The 23,772-nt window shown below is 50.5% G+C and overlaps 1 protein-coding gene across 3 annotated transcripts in view; it reads left to right on the plus strand.

The window, feature by feature from the left end:
- The window catches only part of BCORL1 (BCL6 corepressor-like 1), a 59,190-nt gene extending 42,704 nt beyond the window's left edge, over positions 1 to 16,486 (plus strand). For all 3 annotated transcript variants that reach the window (XM_018044196.1, XM_018044195.1, XM_018044197.1), the window contains 6 exons: positions 1,116 to 1,337; positions 3,430 to 3,596; positions 4,344 to 4,489; positions 11,176 to 11,253; positions 12,256 to 12,409; positions 15,751 to 16,486. In XM_018044196.1, the coding sequence (XP_017899685.1) occupies positions 1,116 to 1,337; positions 3,430 to 3,596; positions 4,344 to 4,489; positions 11,176 to 11,253; positions 12,256 to 12,409; positions 15,751 to 16,033 (1,050 nt within the window). In that variant the 3' untranslated portion in view covers positions 16,034 to 16,486. The remainder of the gene's footprint in view (positions 1 to 1,115; positions 1,338 to 3,429; positions 3,597 to 4,343; positions 4,490 to 11,175; positions 11,254 to 12,255; positions 12,410 to 15,750) is intronic.
- The last annotated feature ends 7,286 nt before the right edge of the window (positions 16,487 to 23,772 follow it).

Genomic DNA, 23,772 nt, shown 5'->3' on the forward strand with positions numbered 1-23,772 from the left:
ATTCAAAAGAGAGCAAAGCAGAAGCCACATTATCTTTTAGGCCGTGGCCTTGGAGGCCACACACCATCATCTCTGCCTTCTCCTGTGCAGAAGGGACTACACGAGAGCATGAATATCAGGAGGTGGGGATCAATACAGTCATCTTAGAGTCTGATGGAGGCATTCTTGTCCTCTGACCCCCCGGTGATTCATGTTCTTCCACGTGCAAGTCACACCCTCCTCTGCCATGGCTCCCCCAAAGTCTTGTCCACTTACAGCATTAACTCCAAGTTTAGAATCTCATCATCAAACTTAGGTCCAGGTGAACATGAAGCACCTTGGGTCTGGTTCCTTGCGTACAGCTCCTCAAACACAGTTCCTCTCTGTCTGAAGTTCCTTCCTCTCATCTGAAAGAGATAAATAACCTGCCCCTATGGACTCAGTAAACCATGGTGTGCCAGACACGAGAACCTGTTCTGGACATTCCAGTTCAAAATGGGAGAAGAAAGGAGACAAGCACGGGTCATTCATGAGGAAAGGACTGTAATGTTTCGTGAGCACCCACTGTGTGCATTGTTCTGTTGCTGCTCTAGCTCATTATCTCAAAGACCCTGTTGGGGAGAAAGTGAGGCTCTGAGAAGTTGGGTCTTGCCCCAGGTCTTGCAGCTAGTAGCTGGCAGAGGCAGGATTCAAAAGCTGGTCTGTTCGATTCGAGAGCCTGAGCACTTTCCACCAGCCCAGGTGGGCATGAGTGTGATCCAGGGGGACAGTGTGCTAGGAGGTAGGGAAAGCCTGGTGAGGGTTGGATGTTGGGGGAAGGTTTTTGCAACAGAGTGAAGACTTCCACAGCTGTGCCTCTTCCATCACAGTGAGCTGTCTCCACCTCTCTTCACCCTGAGAATTTGCTTCTGCTTATTTATTGAGGTGACTAGTTAAAAACTTCAACACATGGGGATCAAGGCAGGTAAAGAGGCATGCAGAGTGTATGAGAGAAGCTGGCATATCCCCTCGAGCTCTGTGAGCAATCCCTTCATTGTTGCTTGGTTTTCGGGGTTGAGGACTTGAGCCATTCTGCATCTGCTCGCTGGGTAGAAATGTGGAGGTGAGTTGTCCTGATCTGTGTCTCTGCTTTCCAGAGCAAAGGGCGTTGGAGCCAGCAGAAGACACGCCCTCCCAAATCTCCCACCCCAGCAAAGCCCACAGAACCATGCACACCCTCTAAGTCCCGAAGTGCTGGCCCAGAGGAGGCCTCCGAGTCACCCACAGCCCGGCAGATTCCCCCAGAGGCTCGTCGTCTCATAGTGAACAAAAATGCTGGCGAGACCCTCCTACAGCGGGCGGCCCGCCTTGGGTATAAGGTAAGGAACACCCCCTCATTTCCACAGGATATTGTTGCCCCAGCATCTGTGGATAACCTTCTCCCCCTTGGCTCTTCTGTGGCCTGGCCAGGCCTTTGTTTGGGGCCTAAGTGCAGGATGCCCCCTCCTACTGTGTATATGGCCTATGGGGCTGCCTCATCACGACGTGCTGTGTGAGCTTGCAAACCCGATTGGATGTCAACTGAGGATGAATAGCACTGAAATGGTAAGACAATATCATCCAGTACCTTCATAGGCCAGAGATGGGATTTGGGGGTTTTTATGTCATCTTGAATTTCCCTGTGCCATGGCTCCCCACTCAGAGAGGAATGGGGGTGATCATCGCTCACTCTTTATATCTCCCTCCAGCTTCCCCTCCTATTGGCCTCCAGTAGTGGAGGGGTCGAGTACATTGGAGGGGCAGAGTTGCGCTCACCCTCACCTTTTGCTGCTTCCCTATGGACTGGAAAGGAAGCTGGTGTTTGTTGAGCACCTCTTTGGTCATGTTAAGAGCTCTCGTTGCCTCATATCCTTTCATCTTCACTGTAAGCCTATGGAGGTAGGTTTGATTAACCCTGTTTTACAGGTGAGAAAATCAGGGGTTAGCCATGTTAAGTGATGTGTCCACAGTCACTCAAGCGCTATGTATATGTGAGTCTGAATTCACACCAGCGTCTTTCTGATTCCTAAAGGGTAGGGGCAGAAGCCAGATTCATTCAATGACATTGCTGGACATTTTTGTTGATATGAGCGTATTTTGTGGATATGAGCTCCTTGACCATGTGCCTTTGCCAGCCACACCAGTTATTTCCCCAGGATTTGCTCTGAAGTGTGGAAATGCTGGGCTATAGAGTAGGTCTTCCTTTTTTTTTTTCCTTTTCTTTTAAGGCTTCCAGTACCCATAACTGACTCATTTAAAGACAGCTGCACTCCCAGCCAGGTGGGTTGGCATAAGAGAGCCACCTTGACACTGTCTCACTGGCAAGCCACCTATCTGTCTTAAGCACCTGGTGTGGGGGCCTGGATAGCTGCCAAGGGAGATCTAAAGAAAAAATGATGACCAACCCTTGCCCTTTAAGTGAGTTTCTTTTACCTGGGGCCAAAGCAGGTAGCAGGAGACCATAGGTGAACCAATCAGGACAGGGCAAGGGCAGGTTGGACAGCCTGTGACAGGAGGAAGGGAAGGAGGAGGCGTCTGAGGCCAGGACAAAGAGGTGATATCTGCAGTGGTGGGAAGGGTGGGGGCTTCGTGACCCCCTGGGTAGAGACAGTGTGAAGTTCCGTGTCCAGAAGGCAGCACCCCCACGCAGGCACACAGGCTCGAGCCAGCCAGCCGGTGTGCTAGCTGTCAGTCAGGACGGCTGAGTCCCATCTCACCGGGGCCTGGAGGAGCTGACGAGAAGCTGCTGGTAGCTGCTGTCAGCCTCTTTCCCTCAGAAGAGGGACTGCCTCTTCCTTCTGCCTCAGCTTATCCACCACAGCTAGCTAGGCTGCTTCTCAGCCTGGAGTCCCACTTATCGTCCTGTCATCTCAGCCCAGGGACACTGATCATTACTATGGATGACTGACCACCCTGGATGATGCTCAGAACAGTCTTCATTTGAGGGGAGGGCTGGAACTGACTGCCCTGGGATACACATCCAGGGATGGTACTTACACCAGTTCTTTCTTCCTTGTTCTCAAATAACTGCCAGAGGTGGTGTTTGCCAGCACAAGTCTCATTTCTCTGGTCTGGGGCCGTCTCACAAAGCCCCGGACGAGGGAACGGGCAGTCAGACCATGGAGGCCTGAGGGTGTGAGCTCTGGGTGGGCAGGTGAGCCTCTCTGAGGGGCTTACACCCACAGCCCACACCCTGATCAGTGTTGTCAGCCATTAGAAGTGTCTCCGCTCTGCTGAGGACACTGCCCAAAGCTGGCACCTCAGGACTGATTTAGTTGACAGTAGATTCTGAGATCTGCCCATCAGTCCCTGGACTAAAGAGCATGTTCTGAGACTCTTCGGACACGTGGAGAGCTTCAAACCTAACCCAGCTTCAGGTGACTGAAAGAGTTCGGCCTCTCTTTGCTCACGGCACCCTCCTTATCCCCACAGGACGTTGTCCTCTACTGCCTCCAGAAAGACAGTGAAGATGTGAATCACCGCGACAATGCAGGCTACACGGCCCTGCATGAGGCTTGCTCCCGGGGCTGGACTGACATCCTGAACATCCTGCTGGAGCACGGGGCCAATGTGAACTGTAGCGCACAGGATGGCACCAGGCAAGAAGGCTGCCCTCCCGTCTCCCCCACCCCTCTCCCCTGCTCAGCCCCTCCCTCAAGAGAATCCACCCCACTTCAGGCCAGGCTGGATGAGTCCTTGGTTGGCCAGTCCACGTTGCCCACTGATGGGAGGCTGGGGTTCTCTGGGGATCATCCCTGGCACTGTCTTCAGGCAGAATCTCAGGCTTTAGGAATCGGAAGGCTGATCTTGAGGTAACATCCCAGATTTGATTCTTGAGTTGATCTCTATATACTTAAAAAAGGGACACCTGCCATGTCTTAAAGAAACCGCACCCATTCTCCTGTGCTGTATGCGAGGGCCTGCTTCCTGGGCGAAACTGACCCCTGAGCTGCATACCAAGTGGTGGTGGGGTGCTTGGATCAGAGGCTGTGGGCTCTGCTGGGCTACCTGCTGGGTGTGCGAAGCAGCTCTGGGGCAGTCATCTGGGTTTTCCAGTCATATCCCCCAGAATCTTCTCTAAGTTTATCCTCAGTTAGGGGCCTATTCTCCCCTGAGCTCCAGAACAACCAGCAGAGCGCCATTGGGGAACGTAAGAGAGAGAACTGGGAGGGAGGAGAAAGAGGCAGGGAAATATGGAGGGCAGGGCAGGCCAGCAGTGGCTCCCTGCCCTCTTCCCCATGTTACGCTGGGCTCCTCTCACTTGCTTTCCCTGCCAAGGTGGCCTGAGGCCTAGACACCCCGGTTCCCACTTGGGCCCTGCTGCTCTCACCTGTGTCACCTTGCAGGCCAGTTCACGATGCAGTGGTCAATGACAACCTGGAGACCATCTGGCTTTTGCTGTCCTATGGGGCTGACCCCACGCTGGCTACCTACTCAGGACAGACAGCCATGAAGCTGGCCAGCAGTGACACCATGAAGCGCTTTCTCAGTGGTGAGTATGACCCAGACTCAAAACCTCATTACCGGGGCTCTGACTCTGAGTTCCCGAGATACCCTTCATCTAACTCATTTCAAGCAGCTCCTACAAGGGGCATCGGCTCTCCTCACATGTTCCTTTTTGGCAACTCAGAAATCTCTATGAACTTTGAAAAGTCAGCAGGCAGCTTCCTCTTGTCCCCATACTGTGAGTGTCATTGCATGCATCCTCTTCAGGGCCCTGGTTGCCCTTGGGGACCCCTTTTCCCGCTCCGTGTGTGAGGTAGGCCCCTCTGTGGGACAGTGGCCCCACTAGAAGTTTGAGTTTGGGGCAAAATGTGTGGACCTGTGCTTTGAATGGTCTGCCAGTTGCAAAGAGGTGACACTTAACAGTTTGCTTTTGTTTTTGCACTTGCACTTTATCTCTGTTGGTGATCAAAGTTCAACCCTTGGGACCCCTCCACAAGCTTTATTCCTCACACCCTGTGGTAACTGTGATGTTCCCTGTGCATCCTCCTGTTCTTTGCTCTTCCTCCCTCACTTGCCCCCTCTGGAAAAGTAGTGTTAAGGCCCATGGCAAGCACCACAAACCAACTTGCATTTGTTTTCTCGTTAGTGGGTGACAGGTGTTTGTCTGCAGTTAGATAGCTCTACGGAGTTGGGCAGTGGGAGGAGGGAAGTCTGGCTTGGGCATGCTCAGTGGAAATCTCCTCAGACTTGACCTCTGAATAAAGGAACCCCACCTCCTGTGTGATATTACAGCTTGGCTGTTGCTCCAGCAGTGACTTCTTCAGCCTGCCTAAGTGCAGTTGGGTGGATGGAGCAGCTGGAGGTTGTGTCACTGATCCTCTTCAGAGGCTTCGATGTTGATGATAGAGCCCCTCTTATGCTGGAAGCTGGCAGGACCAAGGGTTTGCCCAAGGCTGTTTCCTCTCTCCAAGACTGTGACCTCAGTTCATACCCCGCCCCCACCCCCACCATCAGGTACAGTCCTAGGCTCCCAAGCAGAAGCTCATTTGTTTATGGAATACAGGTTAACCAGGCAGCTGATGATGGAGGAGGAAACAAAGTAGTAGCCTGAGCCGAAGGTCCCCGTGGAAGGAGGACTAGGTGGGAAGGGCCTTCTAGGTATTGAAGGAAGGGGAGTGATGGGACACTGTGAGGGAGGCCCTGACCTCTGCCTGGCTGCCCCCATCCAGTCCACAGCCAGGCTTCCGCCCCACAGCCGGACTCAGCCTCTCCGGCTGAGGCAGGAGGACTGCCTCCTTCCTCCACCGGCTCTGGGGCCCAGGCCTGTCTGTGAGGGCAGAGCCACGTGGGACACTCCTTCAGGCATTTGCTCTGGGCCAGCGAGGACTCTTGTTCAGATTAGCTGGACCATCACTGGGCTGCGTGAGGCTCGGAGCAGGCCACCCTCTGTGGCTTCTTCCCACACACCGCTCTGCACTCTCCTCCACACGAACGTGTGTTGTCTGCACTCCACTTACTTCCCAGGGAAAGCTGGCACGCAGGAACACCCAGAGCATCTCAACATGATAAAAGCGCCTCGTGAAGCACTCCTCTGACCAGCAGGTCTCATCCAGAGGCTTCTTTGGGCTGGAGACCACTCTCCTGAGGGCTGTCTCTAACCTCCGTGGACACAAAGTCTTTTCTTCGTGGACTCCTTCTCCAAAATCCCCAAAGAGTTTGAATGTTGAAACCATTTGAAGTAGTTAAAAAATGAGAAGTAAACACAGTTTTCTCTTTTCTCATGTCTGTTAGCTAATCCCAAATACTGGAAAGCCTTTGATGCCTCCTTAAACTAACTCGAGTTCTAGTCTGTGCTGTGGACGCAAGAGAAGACTTTCCTGAATTCTGGCACTTCTAGCCTCTCCAGGCTGAACACCTTCATTCAATTCTTGACATTGTTTCTCAACTTTATGGGCATGGAGCTATAACTTCATAATGGGGGCCAGGAGCTGAAAGGAGTGTTAAAACTGGGCCACCTCTTTTCCATGCAAGTACTGAGTGCCAGTTAAAGGCAGAGCTCTGACTGGCCATTAGGGAAAGTGCTCAAGCTGGTTAGGACCTTGGCAGCCAGGGAAGCAGGCACTGGCAGCAGTCAGTAGGCTCCGGGAGGGGGGACTTGAGCTAAAAGGCTGTTGTGAGGGGATAAGAGGTTAACACTTAGGGTTTTTAAGGTTGAGGAAAACTCACCTAACAGAACCATTTTGAAGTGAACAATTCAGTGGCTTTTCCTACATTCACAGTGTTGAGTAACCATCACCAGGAGCTTTTTCAGTTCTTCCAATGGAGTGTCTCTCTTGTTTCGTATCAGCTCCCTACCTCTCCCCTGCCCCGAATCTCAGGAAATGACTGGGTAGAGTGGCTGCTGGAAGCGCCATGAGGTTGAAGGTTGGGGAGGCGGTTCCCTCCTCTGGCCTACCTCCCCAACTGCTACACCTCAACACACCAGTGTGGACTTCTGGATTTCTTTTTACCTTGCCTGTCTGGCTGAGGTAGTTAAAAAGCTCTTTGCTGTTCATCCCCAAGCATTTGCCTGACCAAATTCCCCACAGATTCATTGTCTTCTTCCTCCCCTAGTGGGGATCCCACGGGGCAGCAGATGAAGGCGAATCCCTGTAGGGTGTCAAGGGCGGAAACGGTGCCAGCATCAGGGTTGTGCCTCATGTAGAGCATCTCTCGTTTTGTGCAAGTCTCCTCTCCTGGAAAACTCGAGGAATCAAATCCTCATTTAAATACACAGAGGAGTGGTATCCTGTAGTGAATTCTTTTGTAAAGCAGAAGATGCTGGTGATTCGTGTGGGTTGACAATGTGGATATTCCTCCATTGCCTTTGCTTAGCATGAGGCCCACGTCTCCTGAGACCCTGAAGGGTATAGTGCAGCTTCTTCATGTGTTTATTCACCCATGTGTCTATAGAGCACCTGTTAAGTTTCAGGTACAGTTCTGGGTACTAGAGGTCAGACAGTGAACCCTTTGTCTCTCATCCTTGTCCTTGGAGAACCAAGCCATCCAAACCTTCCAAGAGGCCTTTGGAAGAGCTCCTTCTTGGGCCAGATTACAGGCAGGCATGTGGCTGATTTCCCTTTGACCCTTTGAAGAAAAGAATAATATGCAGCCTAACCAAGGGAAAACAGACTGGTTTTTCATCCTCTGTCGGAAAGAATGTGGGAGCTGGGGGGAGTTGTTGCAGTTTGGGTTGGGGCATTGGAGGAACTCTCAGGACTGCTTTTCCTTCCACCAATGAAAGGGTTAGTAGTTTACCACTTGAGGTCACTGAATCACAGGTTTTTGTTTTTCCTGCCAGAGACCTTGGCCATATGACCCCCTGTCGATGAGTGTTTGTTTTTTTGTTTTCTCCCCTTTCATGTCCCTCAGCTGGTGACTTGGTTGTAGGAGATGGGCAGGGGTACAATGGGACCCTAGGAAATACAGAAACTTCTATTGCCAGGGCCACCACTCACATTGAATACTTAAAAATATTTTTTTAATCAAGGCCAAATTCATGTAAGATAAAATTAACCATTTAAAAGTGAACAGTTCAGTGGCATTTAGTGTGTTCATCATGTTGGACAACTACTACCTCTGTCTAGCTCCAAAACATTTTCATCCCCCTGAAATGAAGCCCCCAGAGAAGGCAATGGCACCCCACTCCAGTACTCTTGCCTGGAAAATCCCATGGGCGGAGGAGCCTGGTGGGCTGCAGCCCGTGGGGTTGCTAAGAGTCGGACACGACTGAGCGACTTCACTTTCACTTTTCACGTTCATGCATTGGAAAAGGAAATGGCAACCCACTCCAGTGTTCTTGCCTGCAGAATCCCAGGGACGGGGGAGCCTGGTGGGCTGCCATCTATGGGTTGCACAGAGTCGGACACGACTGAAGGGGCTTAGCAGTTAGCAAATGAAACCCCATACCCATTGAGCAGTTGTTTTCCACACCCAACCCCAGCCCCTGGCAACTACATGTCTACTTTGTCTCTTTGGATTTGCCCACTCTGCACATTTCGTATAAAAGTGAATCACACAATATGAGGCCTTTTGAGGCTCACTTTCTCCATGTAGCATCATATTTTCAAGGTCTGTCCACCTAGTGGCATCTTTTTAATGGTGAATACTATCCCCTCTCTGGATAGATCACATTTTCTTTTATCCATTCATCAGTTGAGGGACATTTGGGTTGTGTCCACCTTTTGGCAACTGTGCCTAGTGCTGCTGTGAACACACGTGAACAAATATTTGAATACAAGTTTTCAATTCTTTGGGGTATATACCTAGAAGCAGGATTGCTGGGCTGAGGGTACTGTTTGAAGGCAAGGATAAGAGAAAAGAACTCAGAGTTACAGGGAGGACAAGGGAAAATCAAGGAAAAGGACTCCCTCTTCATCCTGACTGTACATGGAGACACATGTGGAAACGTGCCTCGAAGCTGCCCTGTCAAGCAGACTGCGACGGCTCCTTTTGTGCACCACTTGTGGGCCAGTTCTGACTTTGGCATCTTTGTCTGTGCCAGTTGACTTCGGGCTATCTCAAAAGGCACATTCACCGGCAAATGTGAGGAGAATTAGATGAGTTTCTGGGGGCCTCCAAAGGCAGGTCCGAGAGAGGAGCCCTGGGAGTATGGTGAGCGAGGGCTGCTCTGCTGGAGTCCTCTGGTGACCGCAGTCACTTGAATGCTTATGTGCCAGCACGCAGGCTAAACAAGCCCTTGACTTTCTAGTCTCGCCTTGTAGTAGTTTCTCCCCGCTCTTACTTCCCCCATGGTGTTTATTATGCTCTTACTGTGCAGGCACCTGCGCTTTGGAACTGGGGAGACAGTGATGAGCAGGATAGACGTAGTCCCTGACTTTGGGGAACTTACAATCTCATTCCTTTGTCTCCAGGACACCTAGTGCAGGGCAAGGCACCAAATATAGTCACCTACTTGACAGATGCCTTTGGAAGAAATTACTTCCAACTCGCAAATGGCACAGGGTACAGAAGAGGAGATAAGCTGGCATCTGGGACCTCAAGAGTTTTTCATGGAATACTCAAAAGATCTCATATATGTGATGAAAGATTTTCTACTCTGGCTCCTCAGCGATTACTTTGAAGCTTCTCTCTGACTGTCTTTTCCTCTCAGAAGAAACTCCTCATCTCCTAGGGGGTTGCCAAAAAACAAACTTCTTTCAGTAGCTCACAACAGCTGATGGGCACTTTTGCTGATAGAATGTGTGACCCAAAGGGAAGGTATCCTGGAATGTGGTGGTGCCTTCTATCCAGGGACTTAGCTCTGCTCCTTTAAGAGTAGCTACCAACTTCCTCCTGGGCTTTGCTTTTCAGGGGACACCTCACCCAACCTGTGCCCTTTGGACTCTCTCCTGTCCTATTGCTCAGGTGTCACTTGAGGGCAGGTGGCAACCATACACAGCTAAATCAACTTGCCACCTGTACTGTGTGGCACATTGGCAACCACTGGGCCATGTGCCCACAGATGATACAGTTAAATTTGTCATGGAATCCTGCTTTTTGTCCACATGGAGCCAAGAGGTGAAACAATTCATCTAGATGCTTAGCTAGGAAACAGGGAGTCTAAGAGGTAGCCTCATGTCAGTTCTCAGATTGTGTAAGCAAAAGGTTGTTTGAAATGGTTTTTTAGGGAGAGGGAATTCAGCAGTCCAGTGGTTAGAACTTGGAGCTTAACCCAACTTAGGCCAGGGTCTGGGTTCAATCCCTGATTGGGGAACTAAGATCCTGTAAGCCACGAACCCCCAAAAAAGAAAAGGCGCTAAGTCCTAACCCCTTAGTCTCCTTGTTTCCTAGTTTCATCCATGTTGTAGGTAACATGTCTCAGTACTTCATTTCTCCTAATGGCTAATTACTATCCCATTGTGTTAATTTTCATTTTGTTTCTCACTTCATCAGTTGAATGACATTTGAGTTGTTTCCACTTTTTGGAGATTGTGAATAGAGCTGCTCTGGAACATTCATGTACAAGTTTTTGTTTCAATACCTGTTGTTAATTCTTTTGGGTATTGCTGTGGAAGCAATAGGTTTTCATGAGGATAAACTTGGTCATCCCCCCCCACCATTCCATGTTTTCAAGGATGAGACAGAAGGAATTATGCTTCCTTTATTTTCCTTTGAATTGGCAAGATGACGATTGGATATATGAACATTGTGACCAGCAGGGGACTTAAATCTTGGGATGGATCTAGGATTCTGCTTGCAGAGTAATGCCCTACATCATTTGAAGAAGGGGTCCCAGGCCTAAATGCCTTCAGACTGATCATGTTAGAGAGCAGGCAGGCTGGGTGGGGCCTGCTGAACTGGAGAACACACATGTCCCCTCTCCCTCCAGCCAGCTGATGACATGCAGTAATGTAGATACAATGTTGCCAGAGCTCTTGATTTTTTCCCAAGGAAACTTGGAAATCCGAATTTTTAAGTGAAATCTCCCAACTTTAAAATGTTAGAAGTTAAATTAAATTGTGGAGGTTTAAAACACTGGGCCAAAACCCAGGTGGTCACTGGGCTAGATTTGGCTCTTGGCACTAGTTTGTAGCCTCTGATGGATAGCAGATCTCTCTGGGGTCGCTCCTGGCCCTCTTGTGGTTCTTCCTTCCCATCGCCCATTCTCCTAATGCCAGATGAATATACTTTGCTTCTAGATTCCTCTTTTAGTCTACCCCCTGTTCTCACTGCCCTTTCTTCTTTCATCAGATCACCTCTCAGATCTCCAGGGCCGGGCAGAGGGTGATCCTGGCGTTTCCTGGGACTTCTACAGCAGTTCTGTGTTGGGTAAGCTTTAAGTGGATGCTTCCCACCCTGGTCTATGTCTCAGATGTATGGGATCTGCTTTGGGTATCACTGATTCTTCTCAAAGACAGGAGTGACCCAATGGAGGTAGCCCTTCTTCACCTGCTAGTAGCTTACAGACCCTTTCACCCCCAACTCCAGCCCATGCTTCTCTCAGACTCAGAACTTGGTGGCCAAAATCAAGAGATGCCATTGATTTGGACAAAGCCATCCGTCATTAGCCCTCTACCACTCCCCACCCTGGGTACTTTGTAAATTCTCTCTCTCCCAAGCTCCCTTTCTCCTCCGTTGCTTGTCCTAACCCTGCTGGAAGCCCCCATGTGCACTGTCGCCTCTTCTGGTATTGCTCACACTCAAAAGGGACCCAGCCCCCAATCTGGCAGCTACCATCCCTCCCTACCCTCTCCCCAGGATGCACACAGAGTTTCTGAGAGAGCTGCCAGCTCCCAAGTCCTTAGCTCTGGCCTGAGCCCTCCTCTGTCAAAAGAGTAGTGAGCCTTTCCCCGTGGCTGTCATCCAGCGCTCACCCAGATTGAGGAAGGTGCCCACTCCTAAGTTTGGGGGAAGCTGGAGCAGGAGAACAGGGCACACCCGAATGTGCAGCTAGGAAAGGTCAGAGGCCTAGTCCCTGCCACTGGGTTTCTGGGGACCCATGCAGGCAGGCGGGCAGCTTTCAAAGCTGCAGTTTGAAGGGCAAGTATTTTCCTTTGCCTCTGACTGCTGATGGTATCTTCAGGCTTCTGTCTCCAGCAGTTGGGCAGCAAATCCTTCACACCTCCTTGCTTTTTTCCCAGTTGAAAAGTGGAGGAGTGTAATGAATCTGTGGCCACTAAGCACTACCTCCCGGGTCTAGAACATTCACATGCCCTCCCAAGGATCAGAGACATTTGGCCCCACCCAGGGATCTGTATCTTGTTGAGCTTTTCTTTTCTGTGGTATCATGCATGTAGCTAAGTACTAATTCCCTATATGATGTCTTTACAGAGGAAAAAGACGGGTTTGCCTGTGACCTCCTCCATAATCCTCCTGGGAGCTCTGATCAAGAAGGAGATGATGTGGAAGAGGATAATTTTATGTTTGAGCTCTCAGATAAGCCTCTTCTCCCTTGCTACAACCTCCAAGTGTCAGTGTCCCGCGGGTAAGTGTTTGAGTGGTCTATGGGGACCGAGTGCTAGGATCCTGGGAAGGATGGAGTTCTCCTGCAGGAAGCTGAGACCTGGAGAACGAATGCTAGAGCACAGGAAGGAGAAAATATGACCAGTCCAGCCTGACTCTCCAGCCCAGATTAGATATGTTCAGAATAGCTCTAGGTGCATTGACTATGTGTGTTTTCCAAAACCAAAATCTAGATTCACTCTGAAGAATTTTTGTGCTGTTTCTGGGTATAACAGATGATCTGGGAGACATTTGGGCTGGTGAACTATTAGAATCTCTGAAACATTTTTGTGGTTTCTGGGGACAGCCAGACAGAATATTTGAAATTGAGATTCTTGGAAAAGCCAGGACATATGCTTGCCATAGCTGTGGGGCCACTGGGGTCCTTAAGTAATCCACAGGCTGGTTGCTCATTGCCTTAACAGTGGTGAGGTGATGGCATTGCTGCTGTCCTCTCAGATTACCACACATATTATAATGAGGATCACCCATTTTCAGAGACTGGAATATATGTGGTACTTAGCATTAGAGTGGACCCAGTGTCACCTTTATTTGATGATTCAGAAGAAAGCTCAGCAGCCTGCAGGGCCATGGCTGTGCTGGTTAGGAGGATACAGAATACACTGTCCTTTTGTTCTTGTGCTAGTGCTAAGTCGCTTCGGTTGTGTCTGACTCCGTGGAACGCTATGGACTGTAACCCACCAGGCTCCTCTGTCCATGGAATTCTCCAGGCAAGAATACTGGAGTGGGTTGCCATGCCCTCCTCCAGGGATCTTGGCCTCCATCATTAAGTGTCCTCTTCTTGGTGTCTTCACATATTTCAAAACCTTTGCAAACACTTTTAAGTAGGCTTTTTCTTTGATATCTGTTTTTGAAATATCAGACCCTGTGTTTTTTTAAGTGAAAGCACATGAAGTGCACACAATGGGGGCGGTGGGCAATGAAATAGGAACCCTTTGAGGGAGCCCCTCACTTGGCGACTCTAACCACTAGACCACAGTTTCTTTGCATCCCTTCCCCCCTGGCCTGATAAGAATAAAAATAGCCTCTATGATGACACTAGTAGGGCTCAAGTTTCAGGGGCTTTTGGTCCTTATTCTTCTGGGCATAAGCTGATCCCTGAGGGCGGGGCGGGGCCTCTGGGATATAGTATTGCACAGTTAATTAATTCCTCCAACATATTCAGCACCTCCTTCTCTGAAATAGGATCTTGGGCCGCAGGCGGTAAAAGGACCAGGGTAGTGTGCTTTAGGTGCAGACAGAACAGGGGCAACCAGGGGCTGAGCGTCAGTAAGCAAACTGGGTGGCAGGTGGGTATTTGGTTGAGAGCTTGGTCCCAGTAGAGCTGGTTTTCTTGATGCTACATTCTCGAGCACTGCTTCTGAATCTGCCCTTCCACACAAATGTGGCACCGTGTAAGAATTAATGGTCTTCAAAGCGGGGGGGTGTTATATACTGATGACTCTGAGGCCCTGTGGGCTTCAGAAGTGCCTGCTGGCTCATCAAAGCAAGACTGAATTCTGATCACCACTGTCAGTGTTCTGAGGGGGTTTTCCTCCATTCTTTGAAAGCGACGTCCAAGGATCTGGCATCTGAACCCCCTTTCTCTTAACCCAGAACACCCCATTCCCTCCTTGTGTGAGATGATAGAGGTCACTGTCATTTGGAAGAAATGCTGCCTTTTAAGATTAGGACTGTGGGTCTGAGGATAATTTTTAGGTGTGTACAGAATAGTCAATCCAGAATCATGTCTTAAGCAGTTGCACCAGGTCAAACCCAGAGTGCTGGAATATAGCTCTGGCCTTCAAAGACTCTCCAGTCTGGTATAGGGCACAGACAAGCATACCATGAACTCTAATAAAAGACCACATTCCTAAGCAGATTTATTATTGTTAATAATACAACAGTTCAGAAAGGTGTCAAGGGAAAAATATAAGTTCCAGTCCACCCCCAAATTCCCCTTCCTGGACCACAGAGAGAACCACAGTTTGCATTTCTTTTATATTCTTTCTGAAATGGGCTCTGTTACCGGATTATAATAGGGGTACAAATCAAGTGCCAGGAGACTGTGGAAGATGGGACAAGCAACCAGTTCCATCAGAGAAAGGCTTCACGGGTGACAGGGTGTCTGCACTGGGCTGCCGAGGAGACAAGGATGGAGGGTATGGCATGAGCAAAGGCACTGAGACATTCAAGTTCAGAAAACAGGGCTAGTCCTGCATTAAATGGCTGGTACTTGGTGGGGTGGGGGTATACAGCCTGTGTGTGTGTGTCTGTGTGTGAGTAAGAGAGAGAGCTTGGGTGGAGATAAGGCCAAAGGGGTTGAGTGAGGTTTGTTTGGAAGGTCTTGCATAATAATCATGCTAAAGAGTTTGAAGAGTTTTTTGCTGGAGATACTAGGGATCTGTTAAAAGTGGTTTAGTGACCGAGTGAAAAGGTCTGATTTTCTTTTTAGAAAACGAAGAGTAACTGAGGATCCAGTGAGGGTGGGTGGGGGGTGTGGAAGAGTGACTCTTGGCAGAGGGAAACCAGTTAGAAGGCTGATGCAATATAGTCCAGGCTAAAAGTGGCAAAGGCTGGAAGTGGGACAGTGGAATGGCGGATGGCGAGGAAAGACAGCCTTGGAAACAGGGGCCACTAACATGGGGACACAGCATTTCTTCCTGGTTTAGTCAAAGCTAGCGTTTGGCCCTGGGCGGCCTCGCAGCCCCCCTCCCAGCTGTCCCCAGGCTGCCGCCCAGTCGGGTGTGCTCAGCAAAGTCAGACTAGCTGTAGCTGTAACGTGAGCTGCAGCCCTGCAGAAACGTTGGTGCTGCTGCTGGAGAAAAAACTTGTCTAATGCATTCCAGAGCCAAAGAGAAATGCCTTTTGGATTACCCGCAGTTTAGGCCTTTCTCCACGGCTCCCCCTCTGCTGGGGAAGATCTTGGAGAAGAAGGAGGCAGGGGAAGCAGGGGTGAGCAAGCAAAGGGAAAGCAGACAGGCTGGCAGGGCTTGCTGGGGGGCAGAACTGGTCCCCACAGAGGGTAAATCCCAGGTCACCTGGGCTGCGAGGGCTGGGGCGCCTGCTCAGGGTTTATGGTTCTGGAAGGTCCACTTACCCCCTATTCCCATTTTTTGGAAGGGATCAGGCACGGGTTGAGTGCTTGCCATTGAGCTAAAAGCCCGGGGCCTGCCAGCATAGGGGACAGGAGAAAATTGTCAGCTCTGCGACACCCAAGCAGTCAGGGGCTTAGCGGAGGGGTAGCCAGGCCAGCGCCCAGTGCCCACCCCCCACCCTGTCCTTTCTGTCCCCTCCCTTAACTCTCATTCTTGCCTTTTCCAGGCCCTGCAACTGGTTTCTCTTTACCGACGTCCTGAAGAGGCTGAAGCTTTCCTCGAGGATCTTTCAGGCTCGGTTCCCGCACTTTGAAATCGCCACCTTGCCCAAGGCTGAGTTCTACCGGCAAGTGGCCTCCAGTCAGCTGCTGACCCCCGCCGAGAGGCCTGGAGGCATGGATGGCACCTCTGCCCCGGGCTCCTCTGAGACTGTGGAGCTGGTGCGGTACGAGGTGGAGCTGCTTCGGCTCCTAGGGTCCGAGGTAGAGTTCCAGCCTTGGAACAGTTGACCCGGAAAATAGCCCCTCCCTTTTCTTCTTTCTCCTCCCAAGTTCACCCCTCCCCCACCTCCCATGTTTTTCCCCCACCGAGCACCAGACTGCAGAAAGAGGCAATAATACGGACCAACAAGAAGCCGCCTTATCGATGCCAGCATTAGTGACTGGATTTTTTTTTTTTTTGGTTACAGTTAGTTCTCATCTCCCTGTCATCGTCATTGTTGTTGTGGTTGGTGATGGGGGTGGAAAGTTGAACTCCACGTCTGAGGACAAGAGGTCCCAGGGGTGGTGGGAGGTGGCGCCAGGGTCCCTTGGACTGGCCTCCTTGCGTGTGACCAAGACCAAACCCAGGGCCCTGGGTGGCCACGGCCTGTCCGGAAGAGAAATGAGAAAAGCCCAAATCTCTGAGCGCCCCCTCTGTTCCCCTGTGTTCTTTTGTCTTCCATAGTATTTATTTTATTAGTATTTAATTTGTATTGTTTCATTGGTTTCTGATAAGTCTGTATCACTGTGACGATTTGAGACAACTTGTTGTATTGAGGGACTTTCTTCACCTCCTTTCTTTGTCTTTCTTGATCAAGCTCTGAAGCTGTTTCCTCCCTCTGAAAAAGTTACTCCCAGGTTTTTTTCCACCACTGGGGAGGAGGCAGGGAAGGGTGGGGGCCATTGACTTGTAAAACTAATGAAGGTGGTTGGTGCTGGCCCAGGTGTGGGGGCTTGGGGGTGAATCCTGAGGCTTTGGTGCTCACCCCCCCAATCCCACCCCCCGACCCCCGTTCATCCCCCCTGCCCTTTGCAGCAGCCCTGCTGTTTGGAGATGCTTGTTTACTGGGGGAGGGGAGGATTGTGGGAGTAAGGGGTTATTAATAGGTTACTCTAATGGAGAGTTGAGAATGGGTCTTGAAGGTCGCCTCCTCCTCACCGTCCTCACTGCCCTCAGAGTGCACAATATAGGTTTGTTCCACAGTTTCTTCCCCTGCACCCCTGGCCACCCTACCCGACCCGGGCCTTGCCCTCCCTGGATACTGAGCCTCTCAGCTCCCTCTTGCGCTTGTCCCCATCTCTCCTTCTTGCCTTTGAAGCATCCCTTTCTCTTCTCTCTGTCCTCAGCTCCTTCTCCCTCTGCCCACTCCCCCAATTCTTCTTTGGTATTCCCAGAGGGCTCTGGGATTTCCTGCCAGATGTTGAACCCAGGCCTCAGCTGTTTTGTAGGTGAGGGCAGGAGACTGGTCTCCCGCCAGGCCCCACTCCTGCTTGGGGACGGGGGGGGGCTGCGGGCCCGGCCCTACCAGGTCTCCCTCTCAGCGCTGGGTTTGTTGGTGGAGAGAGAGAAGGAGGGGTTTGGGCTGCTTCCTTGCCCCAGCCCCCTCTGTGGCATTGTCTTTCCCACTCTTGTTCTTATTTTTCTACCAATTGCTATTTTTCCGAACAATCCTTGTAGAGAGTATGTACCATCCAAAAGCAGGAGGGCCTCCCTACGGCCAGCTCTGGTTGGAGATGGTACAGTTTTATTGTACAGGTGCTAAAACAACAACAACAAAAGAAGAAAATGGAAAAAAAAAAGACAAAAAAAAGGCAAAAAAAAAAAAAAAGCCAGTTTGAGGATGGGACAATCTGTTCTCTGGAGACTCCTGACCCTCGCAGGAGGATCGTTGGTTATTTTCTTTGTATTGTGTTTGTTCTTTGTTCCCAGGGGGAAGTTCTAGGCCCCCTTCTGTAGGACTGCTGCCCACCTCCACCATACTGCCCAGTTGGTTTTGAACAGTTGTTCTCCCTTTTTAAAAAAAAAAAATATATATATATATATATATATAAAGTTGAGGGGTTTTTTTGGGTTTAATTTTCTGGTTTTGTTGGGGTTCATGGTATTGTGTGGTTTATTTTATGTTTGCCTTTACTTTTTTGCATTTGGGTGTGTATTTTGGCTGCCCTTTATGTTTCATTTAAGCAACTGGCTGTGGAGTCAAAAACACTTGCATACTGAAAAACCTGTGTCAGGGCTTCTGTCTCCTGTCTCTTTTCTCTGCTCCCCGTATTGGCTTTTCTGTAGTTAAAAACTGATGGGTATCCCTATGAAGTCAGTGGGGAAAGCCCTCACCCTCCTTTGCAGTTTGGGGTCCCTATCGGCATAGCAATTGAGAACAGGTAGAGTGACCAGTGAGGATTTGGGTCAGTTTGGCAAGATCTGGAAAGAAAGGGAAAGGCAGGGACAAATCCTGGGGAGAATTGAGTACCTGCATCCGGTTGGTAGGCTGCGTGGGCGTGTCCCCGCACGTGTGCACACATTCCTCGATCCCCAGAGGAGTATGGTCAGAGGGAGAGGCCCTCTGAGGTGGCTGTGAGGGATGAGCCTCTTTAACTCAAGGAAATCACCTGCCTGTCAGCACTGCTTCCTGCCCTGTGTGAGCCGCAGACTTCATGGTCTTGTCACTCACTGCCCTCACTGTCTTGCCGGTGTCCCCTCTGCCCCCCTACATAGTACAGACCTTCCATGGATCTGCTTTCCTAAGACCCACCAGCTTTGGAGGCAAGATGCCCATCCTAGACTTTACAACTTTTCTCACTTCTGAAAACCAGCAGTAGAAAGTATGATTGTGACATGGTGACTGCTGGCTCCAGAATGAGCCTGTTACTGTTTGAAGGGAAGGGATGTCTGTAGGTCTGGGATGAGGCCCTTGTAAGCTATGCTCTTAGGATCTCTCACTGTGGCTGCCGTGTCTGGAGAGCTGTGTCATGTACCAGCCAGGGGGCCTGTCTGTCTGGCCAACAGGAATCCAGCCATCCTGCCCCAGGAGTGACCCTTGAGTTGCTTAGATGGAGGAGCAGCATTAATCCTCCCAATTGGCTTTCATTCCCCACCTCCTGATCCTGAGGCCTCAAGGCTTCCCAAACAACACCTGAGGCCATGTGGTGAATGTGAGGATCCAGCTAAGCCCAGGATGCTTTGGGAGCTCAGCTGGATGGGCAAGGGCACAGGGGTGGTCGGAAGTGACGCCTAGTTGACAAGTAGGAAAATGGGAATTGGGGTGGCAGGGAGGAACCCTTGAAATAAGGGGACCTCTGAGCACAGGCTTGGAGACAAAGAAGAAGGGTAGTAAGTGCAGGAAACTACAGCCCACTTCAGTGTCACTGCAGCTGGAAGGTACAGGTGGGGAAGGAGAGTGGAGGAGCCCTGCCAGCCATGCCAAGGAGTGTGGCTTTGACTCTTGCCTGAGATGATGGGGAACCAGGGAAACTCTAAGCCAGGGAGTGACAGGTTTTTCCTTTTTCTTTTAATACACTGGTAAAATATGTTGGAGGTAGGACAGGCAGAGGGAGGGAAAAAAGGTGATTGCCTGATTCAGAACAAAAGATGAAGGGAGAGCCTTAGGGGGTATAAAGATTTCCAATTAGGGCAGGATGGAGACGCAGTGGGCAAAGGAATAGGTGATGGTCCTTTGCGACTCCTGGACAGCCCTGGCCATTTGAGTGTGTGGGCATGCACACACCCCTTTATTTATCTGGAGAAAGGAAGAGAGTTGAAAGCCACACCAAACAGCAGTTTCTTATTTCCTTGCTTTTGGGCTCCCTTCTCCACACTTTTCCTGGAGCCCTCTCACTGCTCTTCTGCCAGAGTGGGAAGACCAAAAATGGAGGAATGGGCTGTGAATCCCATAAAGCAAGAGGTGAGTGTGCATTCCCTGGTTTGGACTGGGGAGAGGACGATCGCCTCTTATTAAAGGATCTAGTCCTTTTCAGTGCGGTCTCAGGGAAAGAGCCAGCCTGCCACTTCCCACCTAGGCTGATAGCCGGTGAGAGAGAACCTAGTATTTCGAGCCTTCATTATTCCATCTGCCAAATGGGGCCCAATTTACCGCCAATGGAAGAAAAACATACTGAGTAACCATAGCTGTTTAGCTGAAGTTAGTTCCTCCGACTGCCAAGGTCACGAGCCTACAGTTGATGGTCTTACCAGAGTGCTCCTCTTTGAGGTGCTGGGTTAAGAGGGAGACTCTCGGAGTCTCCATACTCCGAGAAAGGATGATCCGTTTTCACAGCAGCCCTATTTGGGTTGGGGGAGGGCGGCGAATTGGGCGGCAAACTCCTGCCCCTTGCATACTTTAACCCACGATGGGGAAGACTGCTGGGCATTTTATTGTGTCCCATCCCTGCTCTGGTGGCTCAGATGGTAAAGCATCTGCCTACAATGCGGGAGACCCGGGTTCAATCCCTGGGTCGGGAAGATCTGGAGAAGGAAATGGCAACCCACTCCAGTATTCTTGCCTGGAAAACCCCATGGGCGGAGGAGCCTGGTAGGCTACAGTCCATAGGGTCACAAAGAGTCGGACACGACTGAGCGACTTCACGTTCACGTTCCCTGCTAAGACAAGTGCGTGTGTGTGTTTAGGGAGGATGGAGTCCGCCCCAAGGGCAGTCTGCTTAGCAGCCAGCGGGAGGCGCCAAGTGCTCGGGCCTTCTGGACCCCGCCACGGGGCGGGGCGGGGCGTGCTCCACGTGTTCCCCTAGACCACTGGTTTCCCCGGCGAGGCGGACTGGCAAAGCCGCAGCGTTGGGCAACCGGACTCGGATGCCTCCTCGGCCGCGCGCCGGCACCCCGGTAGCTCGGGGTCTCGCCGCGGGCGGTTGGGGCCCTCCGCGGGCAGAAGGCTGTCGCGGGAGCCTCAGTTGCTCTCCGATTTCAAGGTTGAAAGCGGTGCTGCGTGCAACTGTAGCTAAAGGCAGTCTGCGGTGGGAGGTGGGCCAGACCGGGAGCCCTGCGGCAGGCGGCTGCGGCTCGGGCTCACTCCCGCCGCCTGGGAGAGAGTGGAGGCCGGCAACCGAGGCCAGACCCGCCGCGTGCTCACCTGCTAGTCCCGGAGGATACGGGTGGGGGGGCGACGGGGGCGGGGCCAGGGCGCGACCGGCCAATGGGGAGAGGCTATTCGACTGTTAAATCCCCCCCTGGAAAGTGGAGGGGGCGGGGGCTGGGGGTAAAGTTCCAAGCTCCGGAGCAATGGAAGGCCTGCTTGGGAACCAGAGCCGCCCAGGGACAGTTTGGGGCGCAGAGTCAGGACAGAGGGACAGGAAGATGCCGGCTGTGGCCGCCTCCACCGGGAGCGGCAGGCCCCGCCCTGACCGCCTCTCCCTTCCCGGGCTCCGCTGAGCCACACGCCCGCCTGCGCCGGCTCCATAGCGCCACCTGCTGGACGCCGGCCGCACGCCTGGCGTGCCGAAGCCGAGGCTCTCAAGGAGCGACCGCGTTGGCCTGCCTGGCCTGGGAGCGGCTGGGGAATGAGTTCACTCACCTCGGATCCAGCGGCTTTGGAGCCGGAGGCAACCGCCTCTTTAAAAATACATGATGGGGTCAGAGGAACGACGATAGTGAGGATCACTTCTTGTTCCGTCCTTCCCACCGGGCCTGACATTTCCACCCAGGTATGAGGAAATAGCGATGAGTCTGTCCCAGGAAGGGGGCAGCAGCGAAGGGCAGGAGTTCAGAGTCACCCCGGGCGCCTAGTGACAGCAAGGCACTGCTGGAAGCAGCCCTGGGCTCCTCGTGGACCCTATTGTCCTGGGGTGGCCGCAGACACGGGCAAGGGAGGCTGCTGCTTGCCATGCTCTATTAGCGGTCGAAAGCCATGGTAGGCCCCAAGTGTGGGAGTCCTTTCCTGGTCTCTCTGGCCTGCCTTAGTATAGCACTGAAATCTCCATGATTAGAAACAGGACTCATTCATTCTTTTAATAAATGTTTATTGAGCACCTACTGTGTGCCAGGCACTGTGCTAGGCGCTGGGGATACATCAGTGACTAACACACAGTCCCTGTCCTTGAGGAGCTCACAGTCTATCGGAGGGGAAACATACATAAACACATAGCTAAGGCGCTACCATGTGCTAAGTGCTACAATAAGAGGTATATACAAAGTGCTGTGGGAGCTCAGAGGAGGGCGTAATGCATCAGCTGTTGGGGGTAAGGAGCCAGTCTCTTGACTCCATCAAACTATTGCAAAGGCAGGGATGCTGTTGCTACATGACCCTGGTTGAAATGAACCTATCTCCTGAGGCTCTCCTCTAGCCCTCTCCCATAACTACATCAGCACAGGTTAGTTTATCAGCTTAGCTAATTTAACACTTTGAGTAGGAAAGAAACAGTTACCAGAAAGTGAAAGAGATGCTTTTGGGTGAGCGTACAGATTCTCTTAGCGTACAGATCTATACTTAGGAAACTTTGTGGGAAAGTGCATTTTCGGTCCAGGTTCCTGGGAAAAAAACTCGATTTCAACTCATTCTCCAAAAAAAAAAAAGCAAAAAAAAAACAGAAAACAACACGGAATTAGTATGTTACATAGACTGCTAAGCAACGTCCTCAGTGTTTTAGACGGTCTGCTTCACTTAATTGAAATCAAAATCTGCGGGGAAATTGTTGTCAGTATTTCCCCATGTATACTTCTGGAAGCTCAGGCATTAAAGACATTGCTAGGACGTGAAAGAGATGCTGTTGCTAGCCATATTGATCTGTACTTAGTAAACTTTGTGGCCAGGGGCTTCGTCTATCTAGAATTTGGGGGGGAAAACTTGATTTCCGTTCTATGAAAAAAGAACCTGCGGCAAAACCAAATACAGTAGTCTAAAGTAAAAGAAAGTAAAACTAAAATTAAAAAAAAAGAACAATATATTTCGGCTTAAAGAAAAAAACTGAAAAACAAGAAACCCCAAATGAAGTATGTTACTTAACTCTACGGAGCATGTCCTCAGTGTTTTACATACTCTGCTTCATTTAATGACAAAGATCATGTATGACGAAGCAGTTCTCAACATTCCCGTTTTCCAGATGAGGAAACTGAAACACAGAGACATTACTGTCCTTACTAGCTATGGAAATACATGCTTTTTGGTGAGCGTATTTATCTATTTAGTAAACTGTGTGGGAAAGGGCGTTACCTGGCTCGATTGTTGGGGAAAAATCCGAATTCAAATTCTCTGTACTGAAAACAAAATTAAGCGAGTTGCTTAGATCTTCTAAGCAATGTCCTGGTTCTTTTGAACGCACCGCTTCATTTAATCAAAAAGAAAATCGACAAGTAAAGGGTTATGAACATTCCCATTCTATATATGAGGAAACTGAGGCGCAGAGGCTTTAAGAAAGAAATTAGTCGGGCAAAGATGATGTATTCGTGAGCCTATTTATCTCGACGGAATAAAATGTGCTTAGAAGGGCACCGTCGATTGGATTTGGGGGAAAAATATCTCAATTTCCGTTGTCTTACAAAGACTAAGTGTCCTACTTAACTCTACTCACCATGTGCTCCGTATTGGACTTGCTCGGTTTCATTTCATGAAACATCAGAACCAGTAAGGTAAAAGAAAATCGACAAGGCTCTGGGGTAAAATAAAGATTTTAACACTCTTAAAAAATACAATATGACGTTTGTTAGCGAGACCTCCTAAGCAATGGTGGCTCTTTTACATGTTAAGCGTCATTTAATTCAAAAGAAACTCTACGATGAAGGTGGTGTCAATATTCCCATTTTACAGTTGAGGAAACTGAGGCCCAGAGGCAGTAATGAAGTTACGAGCAGTGGAACGGGTGATCTCTCTGACGCTGTATTTACCTACCCTCAGTAAATTTTGTGGAAAAGGGCATCGTCTATCTAGAACGGTGGAGAAGCAAACTCAGTTTCAACTCTCTCTTACTGAAAGAAGAAATGACGTATTCGACTTAGATCTACCAAGGAACATCCTGGATGTGGCGTATGCTCTGTTTCATTTAAT

The sequence above is a fragment of the Capra hircus genome (assembly GCF_001704415.2).
Source record: "Capra hircus breed San Clemente chromosome X unlocalized genomic scaffold, ASM170441v1, whole genome shotgun sequence".
Lineage (NCBI taxonomy): Eukaryota > Metazoa > Chordata > Mammalia > Artiodactyla > Bovidae > Capra > Capra hircus.